Source organism: Tachysurus vachellii, chromosome 1, assembly GCF_030014155.1.
Source record: "Tachysurus vachellii isolate PV-2020 chromosome 1, HZAU_Pvac_v1, whole genome shotgun sequence".
NCBI lineage: Eukaryota > Metazoa > Chordata > Actinopteri > Siluriformes > Bagridae > Tachysurus > Tachysurus vachellii.
In genome coordinates, this window is record NC_083460.1 from 2,897,694 (window position 1) to 2,914,453 (window position 16,760).

Below are 16,760 nucleotides of genomic sequence, written 5' to 3' on the forward strand. Positions count from 1 at the left end.
CCATTTCCTGAGACCTGTGTTCTGTCCTCTATGATTAGAGGCGGAGTCTTCCTGAGAGATACCACACCCATCAGGATAGAAATGCTTCCACATAGAATACGGGTGATCGGTCATAGGCGTTTTGTGTCCTAAGTAGACTCAGGAAACTCAAGTGGACTCAAGTGTGTCAGGAAAAACTAATGCCTCCTACGCTGCAATAGAGCCCTTGATATTTCCTTTATCAACTATTTGTAAGGAGGTTTCAGCTTCAGACTATATATGGTGATAAGCAAAGGATGCTAGCTGAAACTAGTTCCCAAAAATCTCTGCAGAATAACTGATAAATTCTTCATAAATGCTTGAAATGATTTGCCATGGCTGTGTATTTGCTGCCATCCTTTGGCCATATAGGTTACTGCATCAGTTGTGTGATCAACACTGAGAATTATAACTTTGAGAGATTCGAGTGATCAGTCCTGACCATAGATAAGACTTCGACAAATGATGCTTTCAGAGGTGTAACTGTGTGCACCAGAGGACAGGATGCTAAGCAGAAGATGGAGGTGCTACATATAGAGGAATGGTGAGAAGTCGGCACCTCCTCACTGCAGGACGCCAGTCTCGGATAAGTGTCAAATCACACGGGCGCCTGCTTCCTGTCTGTACAGTACACCGACGCGTAGGGACGCTTGTTGATATTGAACACTGTGAAATAACATTGGCTTAATTTGTTCTGTCGAGGGTCACGGTGAGGTTGTGTGTGTTGTGCTGACTGAACTACCAGTTTTTCCTCATTGGTCTGGCATCTGCACCTTTCCGTTTCAGTAACAGATTTGTTGCCTCTGTAGCAGTCTGTCTCTCTGGAGAAGGCTCGATGGTGACACTTTAGAACTTTGGTAACCGTGAAGGATACATGACCTTGGTGACGTAGTACCGATTGGTTCTGATGCAAGAAATGTGGCCTCTGTTTATTTGACCAACGGAAGAAGCCATTGCCTCTGTACCTGGTAAAGTATGTGTGGTCTCTCTAACTGGTGAAGGAGGTCGAGCTATTTTACCCGTCAGTCCTGTCAGAGATAGATGGGACTGAAAGGTTTCTACCTTTCAGTCCCAGTGAAGGTATTTTGACCACATCTCAAACCAGCAATGATACTTTCACTCATAGGGATTACGATATTCAACTTCTTGAACCTGTTAAAACCTGCTGCTGTTGTTTCATGTTTACATTATTACTGATACGTCTTGTTTCATCAAGGGTCTGTAAAGGGGTCTTTCTGTGTTGTCGCTTCTCCGTTTCCTTGTTGTGCTTTCAGCCGAAGTCTGTCTTGCTGTCTCCCAGAACATTCTTCTTGTGTTATCTGTGCAGTATACAGCAGCACTGCAGATTGTTTTGTGTCAGGATGGTAATTGGAGGCAGACTGTGCATGACGCAAATGGTCCCACTTTACTGCTCTTGTCTCTTACTTTTGCCTCTGTGCTCTGTATGACTGGGAGGAAAAAAGCCTCCATAACGTGTACATTTTGTTTATTGCTCAAAGTGCCACACATCTGGTTTCGTCTCGTCTGGACGGATCAGCAGAAGGGAGGGAGGGAGTGAAACAGGACGCAAGCTGCCCCTCCTTCCTTCGCGTGATGACGGAGATGAAATGTCCAAAGAAAACGGTGGAGCGGGTTTGTTTATACATAGTCGAGGACATTTTTTTGGAAGGAACGAGGAGGAAAACAGGAACCAGATAATGAAAAAGAGTTAAGTCACATTGGGGTAGGAAGGAAGTAAGAGAGAACGAGGGAGAAAGGAGAAGGCTTGGGTCAGGGAGAGGAGGGTAGATGGTGGTAGGCGATTCGAGGGGGAAGCTTGTTAAGAGCCAAACATGAAGGGGGGGGAAGCCTACAGGAAATGAGCTCTCCATCCTGCAGTTAAATCTGACCTCTTGGCTGACGATCAAATGCTTGTCCATCCAAATACCATAGCGTCTCTGTCCAGGGCACGGGCTGAGGGAGGGACAGAGGGAAAAGAGGGAGGGAGAACGGGCCCTTCCCTAGCCGTCTGTCTACGATTTACAGATATACAGGGAGGGAGAGCGAGTCCTCGGAACCACCTCCTGCTTCACACACAGAGAACAACACGTCCCCCTCTGCCACCAACGTCCAAACACTCGTACTGATGCCGTGAGATGGATCTAAAAAGTCGAGCATTCCTCAGACATACAGATGTCTCTTCTTCACTCCCACTCCTTCACGCGAGGGCAATGAGGTAAAAATGGGGAACTATTAATAGCTGGATGACAGACCAAGATGATGGACAGTGCTGAAGAGAAAGTTCATTATTAAAATGCTGCCTTTACTTCTAATATGACTGTTTGGATTCTGAGCCTAAGATTGGACTTCAGTGGAATACTTCCAACTCTGGTTTGGGTGGAAACAACCTTTCCCATTTGAGGGTGCAGTTTTTTCCTCTTGCTCACGTAATTGCTTGCGTGTTAGCCCTAATTGGAGGTAGGAGGTTATAGGAACTTACTGGATCAGACCACGATGGAATGGAGTGTGTGGGGCGCAGGAGCTGAGGAGACTTCCCTGTGCCTGGTTGTCGAGATCTGGAGACCTTATTTCACCTCAGCTCCACTCTTAGACCTTCATGTACAACAAGAAAGACTAGCATATTCAGACTCAGCACAGCTTCTTCAACAAATTTAACCTCAGCTCATCTACCCTGGACCTTCATACCCACTAGTTCGATTGAGCTCTTTTTAGGATGCGGCGCTTTGCCAAGCTCAAAAAAACCTTTCCGTTTCTTGCACATTTCCATGTGTACAAAGTAAGTACATAATGTGTTTTTCTTCGCGTCTGTCGTTGTCTGTTTTTTCATTTGGCCATGTCCGCATGATACTTGTTATATCTGCAGTAGATGTATACACAGTTGGCATTAAGAGCATCTGTACTTTTTTCAATACCTAAAGGCTTCATATTATTCTCTCATTTCCTCGTGTAACTTTGTTCTAACAGGATAGATCAACATCGGTATACTCCATACTCCAGGTATCTTCTTTTCCTTTACCAGAGGCCCTTGTCTGGAATAACTAATCAACTAATTTAAAACCCTTTCTGAACTTATTTGGGTTTTTTAGCCTGAAAAAAAGAAAGGTAAAATGCAAGATTGTGACCAATGTATCTTCTCCATCCTGTGGTTCCTCCAACAACTGACTTTCCCTTACAATGAAGTTTCATTAAACAAGGCAATTAGTAATAACACCTGTGTCCACATGTCCACAACCTAATCTCCTTATAACAGTCACCACAAAAAGCAGCGCTCTCGGGTGTGTGTATGTGCAGGGTGTAGCCATTTTGGTACAAAATTGTGGACTCTTTCCAAGAAGCTTAGCCAGTGCTGACTTATTATAGGCCTAGAACAAGGCTTCCAATCCTGATTGCGAACTATATACCATGGAGTATCTTTGAGTATCTTCAATAAATATTTTATGGACTTTGACGCACTCGATTTAACTAATCAGCTAATTGACAGGTTTCTCGAGTCAGCATGTAGGGATTCTACAGGTCCTAGGTTGGGAATCCTTGGCTTAGAGAGTACAACTTTGATCTTTAACTTTGATCTTCAACCTTGATGTTTCCCACATGATCATTCTGCGTCACTGGACTGTGGTTAAGCATGGCTGGTTCTGCTGCCCTCGGTTTCAATGGTTTGTAGCCTCGGGACTTCTTTGGCAGTGGAAATTTGCATCCGTTGTTCTATCTATTATTACGTATTGTTTATTGTCCAGACATTTTGGTTGTGTTGCACATAGTAAACCGAGGGTATTCGATAACTTTCCACGTTTTGTCTTGCTTAATTTTTTAGACTTAGCAGTCAGCTTGATATTATTTGTCAGGCCTCGGATGTGTGAGCCAGATGTTTTGGCACTGCGGCTGTGAGACTTTATATATTAACCAGCACATGTTGCACATAGCGACGGCTTAAGTAAGACCCCAGGGAGTGACGCTGGTGATTTCAGTCTGAAAATATGTCCTAGTGAGGACATTAAACTCCACAAGCTGTTTATTTTCCCTCCCTCTCCTTCTCTCTTTCAGTCCTCTCTCCTCTTAGTATATTCTCAGTATGCATTCCCCACTGTTCTGTGACAAGTGACACCCAGCAACCGCTGCCCACTTCTTCCCTTTACAGTCCCACCAAGAGTTCACTTCAGTCAATATTTTTCTTTCCACGGTCAGCTAGCCTTGTAAAGGAGGCCCTCCGAGCTTTCTCCTGTACTGTACGTCTTCTTTTACAAATTCCTTTCTTCATTCTTTTTCTTTTTCTGGAGTCATAGTGTGTATAGTGCGAGTGTGTCCATCTCTGAACTCTCCGGCCCTTCACTAGCCATCTGTCTGCCTGCTGTCAGGAAGAAGGGAAGCAGTGAAGGATAGAAGGGAGGGAACTTGGCCTTCTTTCCAGTTAAGGTGTGAAAGTTTAGTGGAGGGAAAAAAAAATTCTGGCAAGATTAGGATCGGTCAAGTGTATTATAATTATTTCACAGCCCTCTTTTAACTCGAATCGATTATTGTTTTCTAGAACAGCTGGTCTGAGTCAAATCATAGGTTTATTTTAATGCACTCGTATCTGTCGTATATCGATTATTTCTATCACGACGTACACAGGGACTTCACAGCAAAGTTTTCCGCATTAAAGTCTGGACATTGACGATTTTCTGAAAGGTAAAGCTTACTAAATATTTTTGAGGAGACGTCTCCGGCGTCGGCGCTTCACAAAACGTTAGATATAAAACTTTGAATTCTTTAGGACGGAGGGCTTCAGTTCTTCCGTCACTTGACAAACACTTAACGACAGTAAATGACAAGCCTGGAGTTTATAACGGTTATAACTAGGGTTGCAAAGGGGCGGAAAGTTTCTGGGAATATTTCTGGTAAATTTCCGGAAACTTTCCACGGGAACTTAATCAGGAATTTTGGGAATATTGAAAATTGGAAACTTTACGGGAATTTACAGGAATTTATGGGAAGTATTTAGAAATATAGGGAAATGTATATAAACTATACTAAACTACACCCCCCCAATATTCTATTAATATTCATGCTAATAAGCAGCTAGTTAAATGACCCTAAAATAAAGTGTTACTGTGCAAGTTATGGAAGAATGTAAGTACCTGCATGGGGTTTGGCCTCAATGGCCCTCCAGTAAGCAGTGTGCTGTGTGCAAGTGACCGAGGAATGCAGGGTACAAATTCAACTTAATTTGTACCCTGTGCATTAAATCTTGTTGTTTTAAACAAAATCATGCTGCAAGATTTTTTTAACTACATTTAAGTTCCTTGTTATAGGCAACTCTGCATTTTTTTTTAAAAATTCCCAGTTTATTCCCATATATTCCCGTTAATTCCCATATATTCCCATTAATTCCCATGGAAAGTTCCCAGCCTTGAAAATTCCTGGAATTTTGCAACCCTAGTTATAACCTAAGTTTTAACAGGCTATAACTTGACGTTCCACAACAGAACAATGCGTCATACCTTTAATTAATAAAAAGTTTTATTCTTGGCAAATTCCTTTGACATTGGCAGATTAAATCACTACAAGATATTCTAGGAAAGTAATCGACTTCATCATGTCCTATCGTGTTTATTTCTTTCATCAGGCCTTCTGTTAATGTAGCCGGTTCTTACTCACAAGACATTTTTCAGTTGTATTTCAGCTGTATGTTGTACCAACAACCAAACTGACTCCTTTCATGGGATTCCATTTGCTGGCTTCTTCCCTTCCCTTGGCTGTAAGCAATTATTTTTGAGTCATATGATTAGGAATGGCTATAAAGACTGTCAGACATTACCACATTTTCACAGGAAACTAGTACAAACAATACAAATGTAAATTAAACAATACAAATGTTGTTTTTGTCTCGGATGAACTACATTTGGGGCAAGTGGAAAATAATTTGGAATAAATTGTTTTAAGTCAAACGGATACTTCTTGTACTCGTCTACCAGCTAAAAATACCTGTCCCGGTGCTAAAGGATTTGTGCGTCAACGGTGGTCATATGAGTCGCTTTTACTTAGTGATGGCAACACTGAAAACCTTATAGTATAAAGACCCAAATCATGATTTTTATTTTTACATTTTTATACTTTTTACATATGCTGGGTGGAGCTCTAGGAAACCGAGACCTCTTTAGCATAAAGCATATGCTATAAGAGAAGATTTTTCTTTTTCTTTTTTTGTTCTTTTTTTTTTTTTTTTGCATTGCGGTTCAGCTCTTTCCCACGTCAATGGCGTGATTGACTGACGGAAGTGCAGCTTCAGATCTTAATGGTCGAACTGGAAGGAACAAGGCCATGATCCTCGTGACCTCCGGCCTTTCATGTATCAATACAGGAAGCTCGTCTTGCACAAAGGCGCGATTCTGCTGCCTGACTTCCAGCAAACCTGCACACATCAACTCCCCCTCACTTTTGTTCTTTGAGCAGCTGCCCGTTACTGGAGCGCTGACCTTCCTCGCACTCTACAAATTCGGCTATTATTGCGTTGTGTAACCTAGCTGAAACAATAATGCTACTGTTTAACATGTGAGGCCTTTTCCTCCATCTCGGCTGTACGTCGGAGCCAAATCTATGTGGCGAGTTCAAGTTTTCAGGTCTATTTTAATCCTCCAGGTCTCCACCTACGGACACACAAAGTAGCTGTTTGCTAAATGTGAAAATCCCAATCGTGTAAAGATTTTAAATGAATTAAAAAACCTCAAACGTCTGTCTGCTGTTTAGTGACGCTTTAAGGAAACGTTTGTGATGTCAGAGTCACCTCGGCATCAGCGATCCTCTTTTAAGGTGATTTTACGAATGACACAAAGTGTGCTCTTCAAAAATAAATCCTTCTCCAAACCTCGTTAAGAAACACGTCGAGGCAGCGCGATGGGGTGGAAACGAAAGAGAGGGTGGGGAGACATCCGAAATTAAAAGCAGCTGATGTCTGACATGATTTTCCAACTAAAATAGGGAGTACGAATAAAAGAACGGTAATAAAAAACCCTCACATTTCTCTCACTAGTCTTCCCAGAAGCAGCGTGTCGACACGTCTTGGAACATCTCGGAAAATACTTTAATCAGCTCTGAAATGCGTAGGTGAAGACTTTAAAATTAAAGCAAGATGTTTTTCAATGGGTTCAAAGGGATCAGAGATCCAGAAGCAGTCGAGGTTAGAAGGTAGGACACATGTTGATTTGGCTTTGATTCATTCACGGATAGTTTGGTGATCCAGGCAGCATGTACGCTCTGGTCCAAGGCCAAAGCTGACTGCGCTTTATGAACTTCAGGTGCGTGTAGAGCCGACTGTACACGGCTGAAGGTGTTTATGTTGGCACAGCTCCGTGCTCAGCTACAGTACAGAACGTTTGGAAATCGATCATAAGGTTTAGGTCTTGTAGTTCGTTGATATTGAAACATTCCTCAGAATAGATCAATTGAAAGTTTTATCTAGTTTGTACTGTACCTTAGCAACCGTCTTCGTATAAGCACGGCTTTTTACATTATGTGGAAATAATACAGTATATTTTCTAGATTAACTTGTGCTTTATAGGGCAAACTGTAACATGCTAAATATTCTATATATTCAGATGTTTGTGCGTTCGGTTAAAGGGAATTTCTCTTTAAAATGTTTCGGTGACAAACGTTAGTTATGCTATTTTACGCCGTAACCGTAGCTCCTTAGTTTAACGCGAGGGTTAATGAGTCGCCCCTTTAAGAGGGTCATTAACAGTATTTTCCTGTGTCTCTCCTTCCAGAAGCTGGGCAGTGGTATGCAGGGTGAAGAAGGCACAGAGTGGCTCCTGGAGCTGCTGATGGAGGTGCAGCTGCAGCAGTATTTCCTGCTCATCCGGGACGATCTTAACGTCACGCGCCTGTCACACTTCGACTACGTCAAGAACGAAGACCTGGAGAAGATCGGCATGGGCCGGCCCGGTAGGTTTCCTGTAGCGGCACATCCTGAAGAGTTTTGTTCCTTTTGTATCACAACAACTTAATGTATTTTTTTATTAATAGTTAAAGAACGACACATCGTTCTTTTTATCTGTTTGTAGTTACTTTCGCTGTTAAGAAACATTTCTTTCTTTCTTTCTTTCTTTCTTTCTTTCTTTTCTTGTTACTTCCTCTAATTCCTTCTTTCTGTCTTTATTTCATTCTTTCTTTCATTTTCTCTGGATTCCTCTCTCTCTTATGGCTGTTTCTCTCAGGACAGAGAAGGCTGTGGGAGGCAGTGAAGAGGAGAAAAGCGATGTGCAAACGCAAGTCTTGGATGAGTAAGGTAGGTCTGAAGTGCGCACGCACACACCTGCGCGCACACACACACACACACACACACACACACACACTGCTTTGGGGTGAATAATTCCTGATCACTGCTCCACTCTGAGTGTCATAAATCTCACGTTAAAAAAAGCAGCTTAGGTATCTCTAAACTCTCTAAACCCTCCTGAGCTTTTGAATGACATTAAGCTTCACTAATGTGTTGACTGCTACAAAAGGAAGCATCAAACTTTCTAACCAGGTTAATGTCCAATCAAAGTGTGTGTGTGTCCCCTTACTACGGGTTTGTGTCCCCTTACTACGGGTGTGTGTCCCCTTAATACGGGTGTGTGTCCCCATAATACAGGTGTGTGTTTTTCCTTAATATGGGTGTGTGTGTCCCCTTAATATGGGTGTGTGTGTCCCCTTAATATGGGGGTGTGTGTGTCCTTAATATGGGTGTGTTTGTGTGTTTCCCCTTAATATGGGTTTGTGTCCCCTAAAATGGGTGTGTGTCCCCTTAATATGGGTGTGTTTAGTGTGCTTGTTAGTTGATTTGTCTGCAAAATATTTCTGAGCCAGTTCTGTAACACTGACCTGCAATTTCAGCAGAATCATTTTACAGACACTGGTCTTTTTTTAGCCTTGTGTATGCAACAGCTTCTGTGTGTGTGTGTGTGTGTGTGTGTGTGTGTGTGTGTGTGTGTGTGTGTGTGTGTGTGTGTGAGAGAGAGAGAGGTGGGGTGTTGGTGAGTGATGACTTATTGTCAGCTATAATTTGGGTGTTATGTCGCACTGCAGGCTCATTATAGTTTTGTCGGTCTGTGCGTCTGTCTGTGTGTGTGTCTGTGTGTGTGAGTGAGTGTGTCTCTGTCTGTGTGTGTGTGTCTGTGTCTGTCTGTGTGTGCGTGTGTGTCTGTGTGTGTGTGAGTGTGTGTGTGTCTGTGTCTGTCTGTGTGTGTCTGAGTGTGTGCGTGTGTGTCTGTGTGTGTGAGTGAGTGAGTGTGTCTCTGTCTTTGTGTGTGTGTGTCTGTGTCTGTCTGTGTCTGTCTGTGTGTGTGCGTGTGTGTCTGTGTGTGTGAGTGAGTGAGTGTGTCTCTGTCTGGGTCTCTGTTTGTGTGTGTGTCTGTGTGTGTGTGTGTGAGTGAAAGGGCACGTGGAGAGATGTTTACTGAACACTTTGAGTGTAAGCATTCCTCAGTGTGTGGGACGACAGGCCAGCTTGACCCATCACAGAAGAAACCACACGTCCACATAAACAGGAACACTCAGACACACACACTGCAGTTAACACTCCATTACACTCCAATACACACACACACAATTTGAGTTCATGAAGGAATATTATAATGAAATCTCCCTTCATATTCCTACACTCCTATTCCGGGTAATGCAACACACACGCTCACATACACACACACACACGCACTCCTATTCCGGGTAACACATCACACGCACCCACATACACACACACACTCCTGCACTCTGTACGTTTTAGACACCGGAAAGGCTCTTGAGTGCCGTGTTGGCTGAAGTCTACAGGAAGTGGCTGGAGAGGATGATAGCCTTCTAAAATTACATGTGTTGTTTCGGGTCCTGGCACCGAGCACAGGCCGAGTAATCAACCTCCTCAACCATGTGTGTGTTTGCGCGCCTGCATGTGTGTGTGTGTGGCTGGTTTATTTAAAGGTGTAGTTTGTCATTCATTAAAGTCAGCTCTATAACAATAATAATGAAAATAATATTAATAATAATAATAATAATAATAATAATAATACAGTTTTCTTGCTTAGTTTTTCTTTCAAAGGTGCCACCATTTCAAATTGTGTTAATGTTTTAAGTTATTTTGGATGTTTTAAGTTATTTTTGTCTCTCAGTCTCACAGCCATATAAAATGTGTGTGTGTGTGTGTGTGTGTGTGTGTGCGCGCCTGTGCTTGTGCCTGCTGACTCCAAGGCATCAATCATTTCTCTGTCTCTATGTTCACTATGTGCTTATCAGTGTGCAGTTCATGGCTCACACTGTACATCTCAGCCATCTTTTACATTCCCTCAAGATTCTATTCTTCTCTGGCCTTCTATTTCTGACCTCTCAAGGCCTCTGCCGTTACAGTCTGAGTCCTTTCATTACCACTGGTTATTGCTAACTCATTTAAACACCAGCACTTTAAACCTCAAGGGTTCAGGGTTACTGTTAACATATGCTATGATTATAATAATAATAATAATAATAATAATAATAATAATAATAATGGTTTAAAATTTGTGTAACGTAATCATGAAGCTCAGGAATTTTTCAGTAAAATTTTTATACCCGGTCACTTCATGTGTTTTCTCTGATCCGATAGCTATCTGATTTATTAAAAATGTTCCATTTACGTTACGCCACATAAATGCGTCTCGGCGAATCGGGCGTATCAGTCGTATCTACTCCCGCACAAAATGCAAATATATTTTACTTCATTTCCGTTTCTGGCGCGATACACGACTCGTGAGTCACCTGCGAGTGACGTACTTCCGTTTGGGAGGAGTATAGCGCTGACGTATGTGGCTTGAACAACCACATTCATTTACTCCTGTCCAGTTCCATCTGAAATGCGTCCCAGACCACCTCCTGAAGTGGTTTGAACCATCGGATTTATATCCGTCTCCAAAACGTTTCGGAGGGCATTTAGACCTGGTCTTTTTACCATCGGATAGCTATCTGTTCACAGAAATAAAGGAATGAAGTGACCAGGTGTAAAAAGCCCCTAAAACGTCTTTGCATTGCTGGATCAGTAGTAAGATACCATTACCAACACTCGGATCTGATTATAAGGGCGATCACGATTTCATAAGTAGTTTTTTTCCCCCTGATTCCTTCAAGTCATGTTGGGTGGTGATGAAATATCAAACCGAGTCGCTGCCACAACTCGATCACTCTGCCCTTTAAGTGAATTCTTTTTTTTTTCCTGCCTTCCGTTCCGTTTCTCATCACTATTTCTGCTGTGTCAGAAAGTCATCTGATCCAGTTCTATGAATCAGTTTACCGACATTACTTTAGGGCACCACCAAGTCTGAGGCTGTAGAGCTTCCATAGGAAAGAGTGGGATACTCACTCCAAGTGAAGGGATGAGACGTTTCCCTTGATGGAGGAGTTTAAATCATTTAGTTATCTTTATCCTGGTCAGAGTCACCGTTGGGCCTATAGTCAGTTCCAGGAAAAGTGCAGTTGGGGCACAAACCTTGCACAGACTTTGGGGCTATTTGCAGTATCCAGTTTACATACCAACATGGTTTTGGAGAACTTTAGATTATTGCTGAGAGAACATGCAAAACTCCAGACGAGATCCCAAGCACAGGCTCAAACCAGGTACTCTGGAGCTGTCGGACAGTCAAACCGATCGAGTCAGTGGTTTGTTGGTCAGTCTATAATCCTTATATACTATCCTTACTAGTTCTATAGTATCCTCACTAGTTCTGGGTAATGACTGGAAGAATAAGGTCATGAGTACAAGTGGCAGAAAGTACCTTGAGGTTCCTCCTCAGGGTTCTCGGAGTCTGAGCCGCTTTAAAAGCCAAGAGAGTCGTGGATCAATGACTCTGCAAAATAGGAGTATCCAGTTGAGTCTAACATTGTACAAGGACATCTTCTGGCCATTATATGCTAGAGCTGTATGAAGAACATCAAACCTGGATGGAGACATCACGGCAGACCCAGAACATGCTGCTGAGGTTAATGTCTTACAGTTGGCTTGGAAACATCTAGGAATAGAGGAGATGGAATCTGTGGCTAGGGATAGACAAGTCTGGGCTGGACTTGTACTCCACCAAGGACATTAATAAATGGATGAATGAACATCAAAACAGGTCCTTAGAAACCTATTTTTGCAGCATGAGCCTGGTTGCTTGACATAGGAAGAGAGGGAGCATCATCGAGGGTAGTATGACTTTGTCCAGATGACCAGAATGTTTTTTCTAACTCATTAGCATGGCTATGGCTAAATTGCCTAAAAAAAGCCTGAAAGCCTTTTCAACATGGTACTCATTGCTCATTGGTCTCTCAGGTTCTTCTCTGTAAATCCAGTTTCTGTCTTTATCCACACGTGTTGACCCTCCTCCCAGCCTGCCGTCTGCGTTTCCTCTACCCACACCACGGCTCGGATAGCCTCCCTCTCCTGATCCGACCCACAGGCTCCTCATACAAAGTGACTGAAGAACTGATAGCAATTTGAAAAGAGAGCTCTGCTATCTGGCCTCATTGGTTCTTTCCATGATTACCATGTGATTCAGTGGCACACACTCTGCTCACAAAGGCACTTTTCACTAAACAAAGTCAATAACTCTATTCTTGGATATAGAAAAGCAGTCAGTATATTTATTACCTTTTGTCTAATAAGGAATAACATTTAGAAATGCTTCTGACTTTCCTAGAAAGTTCAGATAAACTGATGCTGTAACAGACCCAAGTGAGAAGAAAAAAAAAAGACATAAACTCAAATAAGTGTTTCTTCTGTAGCCAGAGGTCAGTAGTTTCTCAACTCTAGGCCAAATGTGCCGTCCTTTGTTCTGTTTATTCTCACTTCATCCTCTGAGGTTTTTCTTGCCCCTCTGTGATTGGCTGTTGCTCATCACTGTTCTCAGCATGTATAATATTAGACACGTAGGAAAATATCTGAGGAAGCGCTTGTGGACCAAATTGCATCATTGTACCGCTTGTGCTGAACATTTGTTTCCAATGTTTTTAATCCCTTCCATAAATTCATGAGTGAAACACCATTGATTTAGTTGTTCCTTGGTCATCAGTGCTGATCTGTTTAAGTCATGTTTCTCTCAGGTGTTCAGCGGGAAGAGACCAGACGGGGATTTCCAGCCGCAGGCGACCAGCACTTTTCGGAAGCTTTCGAGCACTCCTCCTCCTACAGAAGGCCAGCAGCAAGCACTCACCTGCCTGATCAGCGAGAAGGAGCTGGCGTTGTGTGAGAAGCTCGGAGACGGCTCGTTCGGCGTGGTGAAGCGTGGAGAGTGGGTCACCCCAGGGGGAAAAGTGGTGAGAGGAGGGGGAGAGGGTAAAATCTATGGTAGTGTGGGTGGTAACTATCAAGTAATTACACTTAATTTTGTCTGATTTCTGAATTTTAATTTCTGACGAAACAACCTAGAGTAATCAGATCGATATATCATTACAGTATACATATATTCTCCTGGGGGCACGGTGGCTTAGTGGTTAGCACGTTCGCCTCACACCTCCAGGGTCGGGGGTTCGATTTATGCCTCCACCTTGTGTGTGTGGAGTTTGCATGTTCTCCCCATGCCTCGGGGGTTTCCTCCGGGTACTCCGGTTTCCTCCCCGGTCCAAAGACATGCATGGTAGGTTGATTGGCATCTCTGGAAAATTGTCCCTAGTGTGTGATTGTGTGAGTGAATGAGAGTGTGTGTGTGTGCCCTGTGATGGGTTGGCACTCCGTCCAGGGTGTATCCTGCCTTGATGCCCGATGACGCCTGAGATAGGCACAGGCTCCCCGTGACCCGAGGTAGTTCGGATAAGCGGTAGAAGATGAATGAATGAATGAATATATTCTCCTTATTTAATTTGACATTATAGAGATTTATATAGTGTTATTTATTTCTTTTCAGAACCCTTATTGGTCATATCGTGCATTATTGTCTTACTCCTTTTATATCCCTCTTTTTTCCAGTTGAACGTGGCGGTGAAATGTTTAAAGACGGACGTCCTGAACCAGCCGGACGCTCTGGATGACTTCATTCGTGAGGTCAACGCCATGCACTCACTCGACCACCAGAACCTCATCCGCCTCTACGGAGTCGTCCTCACACACCCCATGAAGATGGTAAACCAAACCGTGCATGGACGAGTGCGTGTGCACGTGTGAGAAATACCGTGTACAAAATACAGTCAAAATGAAATATAATCAAAAGTTTGCACCCCAATTCGATGGATATTAATATTTTCCAATCACTGTATACTTCCACGCTTTATTATCTCAGACTTTCTGTTTAATTTGTCGTACGCGTTGGATCTTGTTACGAAAAATACGTATCTGCTCGTTAGAATTCCTGTATTTTGTGAAGAAATAATAAAACATACATTTGTTCATGTGGGATGTAAAGATTTCACTCTGTTGTATGTCTTTTATGAAGACAATTAAATTACACTTGTTAAAGTAAAGTGCTAAGAAAAGGAGGTAGTTGGATATAATCACTTACCACTTACAATCTTTTCCCCTCCAGGTGACAGAGCTGGCTCCTCTTGGCTCTTTACTGGATCGCTTGCGAAAGACGCAGGGACACTTCCTTATCTCTACGCTCTGCCAATACGCCATCCAGATTGCTAACGGTATGTCCTACCTGGAGACCAGGCGCTTCATCCATCGCGACCTAGCTGCCCGCAACATCCTGTTGGCCTCCAGCGACCTCGTCAAGATCGGAGACTTCGGCCTGATGAGGGCGCTGCCCAACAACGATGATCATTACGTCATGCAGGAGCATCGTAAAGTCCCCTTTGCTTGGTGAGTGATGGGAAAACGCTGGGTAAATGGCCGCCTCTGTGTGTTAATGAGCATTGAGGAGTATTTGTTGCCAACTTTGTTAAAGGTGTCTGCTCTTGTACTGGAGTGGCAGCTGTAATCAATCAAGAAAGTGCACTAAAGCTTCGAAATGAATGTTAATGAGTTTTTGTTGTGTGTGTGTGTGTGTGTGTCAGGTGTGCTCCAGAGAGCCTGAAGACACGCACCTTTTCCCATGCCACGGACACATGGATGTTTGGGGTGACCCTGTGGGAAATGTGCACTTACGGACAAGAGCCGTGGCTCGGCCTCAACGGCAGTCAGGTACACAACACCTTTACCGATCTACATCTTTCCCCCCCATCAGCATTTAGACCAACACTAACCAGTAAATGTGTGTGTGTGTGTGTGTGTGTGGCTCAGATCCTTCATAAGATAGACAAGGAACGTGAGAGGCTACCGAAGCCCGAGGACTGTCCCCAGGACATCTATAATGTCATGCTGCAGTGCTGGGCGCAGAAACCCGACGACAGGCCTACGTTTGTGGCTCTCAGAGAGTTCCTGGTGGAGACGATGCCGACTGATATGAGGGCGCTGCAGGACTTTGACGAGCCTGACAAACTGCACATTCAGATCAGTGACGTCATCACCATCATCGAGGGCAGGTGTGGGAGTAAAGAGATGATGACTAGTCCTGACCAATCAGAACTGAGATGTGGTATAAGGCAAAATATTCAGCTGCAACATGGACTGATGAAGGGTCCTGATGAGTAATTTATCACAATATCAATATTATTTTGCCATAAGATGGTGTGCATGCTGTTTTACTGCCCAGGGCGGAGAATTATTGGTGGCGAGGGCAAAACAAGCGCACGATGAAGGTGGGGCAGTTCCCCAGGAACGCGGTTACCTCCGTAGCCGGACTATCGGCTCATGACATCAGCCGGCCACTGAAGAACAGCTTCATCCACACGGGCCATGGAGACACCAACCCTCGCCGCTGCTGGGGGTTTCCGGATCGGATAGACGAGTAAGACGCACGACACGTAACATACGTAGCGCCGTGCTTGGTTTTTTATCTTCCTGATGTACACTCTTATCTGAGATGTGTGATAAATCCACAGGACTTAATTTCTCTAGAGTAAACTATGGGTCCTCACTGAGAAAATATAGCGGTTAAGTAGGTAATTTTCAGGTCAAAATATAAGCCAGATTATGAAAATCTAAAAATTTTTAAACCTAGAAAGGGTTTTCCAGGCATTTGTGATGTTATTACAAGGCGGAGGCGGGAATCGAACCCCGAACCCTGGAGGTGTGAGGCGAACATGCTAACCACTAAGCCACCATGCCCCCCTCCATTAATACAGGTGATTAATATGAAAATATAATTTGTTCAATTAATATAATAATGGAGGGGGGCACGGTGGCTTAGTGGTTAGCACGTTCGCCTCACACCTCCATGGTTGGGGGTTCGATTCCCACCTCCACCTTGTGTGTGTGGAGTTTGCATGTTCTCCCCGTGCCTCGGGGGTTTCCTCCGGGTACTCCGGTTTCCTCCCCCGGTCCAAAGACATGCATGGTAGGTTGATTGGCATCTCTGGAAAATTGTCCGTAGTGTGTGATTGCGTGAGTGAATGAGTGTGTGTGTGTGCCCTGCGATGGGTTGGCACTCCGTCCAGGGTGTATCCTGCCTTGATGCCCAATGACGCCTGAGATAGGCACAGGCTCCCCGTGACCCGAGGTAGCTCGGATAAGTGGTAGAAGATGAGTGAGTGAATGAATTAATATACTAATGGCAGCTGGTAGACTTGCCACCTCACAGCTCTACTGACCTTGATTTCCGTAGAGTTTTCCATATTTCCATGTCCATGTCCATGTTATATGTCTGTGTGTCCAGAAGCATCCCAGTAGGTGGACTGTTTATGCTAAATCACACCAAGCATTCTTTGGATAGGCTTTGGATCTGTATAAGATGATAAATCATATTAGTATA

General features: G+C 43.6%; 1 protein-coding gene across 3 annotated transcripts in view; it reads left to right on the top strand.

The window, feature by feature from the left end:
* The first annotated feature begins 1,777 nt into the window (after positions 1 to 1,777).
* The window catches only part of tnk2b (tyrosine kinase, non-receptor, 2b), a 22,113-nt gene continuing 7,130 nt past the window's right edge, over positions 1,778 to 16,760 (top strand). For 2 of the 3 annotated variants that reach the window (XM_060867976.1, XM_060867985.1), the window contains exons 1-9: positions 1,778 to 2,794; positions 7,761 to 7,938; positions 8,211 to 8,281; positions 13,078 to 13,290; positions 13,940 to 14,092; positions 14,493 to 14,770; positions 14,965 to 15,091; positions 15,191 to 15,492; positions 15,603 to 15,797. In XM_060867976.1, the coding sequence (XP_060723959.1) occupies positions 2,732 to 2,794; positions 7,761 to 7,938; positions 8,211 to 8,281; positions 13,078 to 13,290; positions 13,940 to 14,092; positions 14,493 to 14,770; positions 14,965 to 15,091; positions 15,191 to 15,492; positions 15,603 to 15,797 (1,580 nt within the window). In that variant the 5' untranslated portion in view covers positions 1,778 to 2,731. The remainder of the gene's footprint in view (positions 2,795 to 7,760; positions 7,939 to 8,210; positions 8,282 to 13,077; positions 13,291 to 13,939; positions 14,093 to 14,492; positions 14,771 to 14,964; positions 15,092 to 15,190; positions 15,493 to 15,602; positions 15,798 to 16,760) is intronic. The other variant, XM_060867993.1, reaches the window with a different exon arrangement.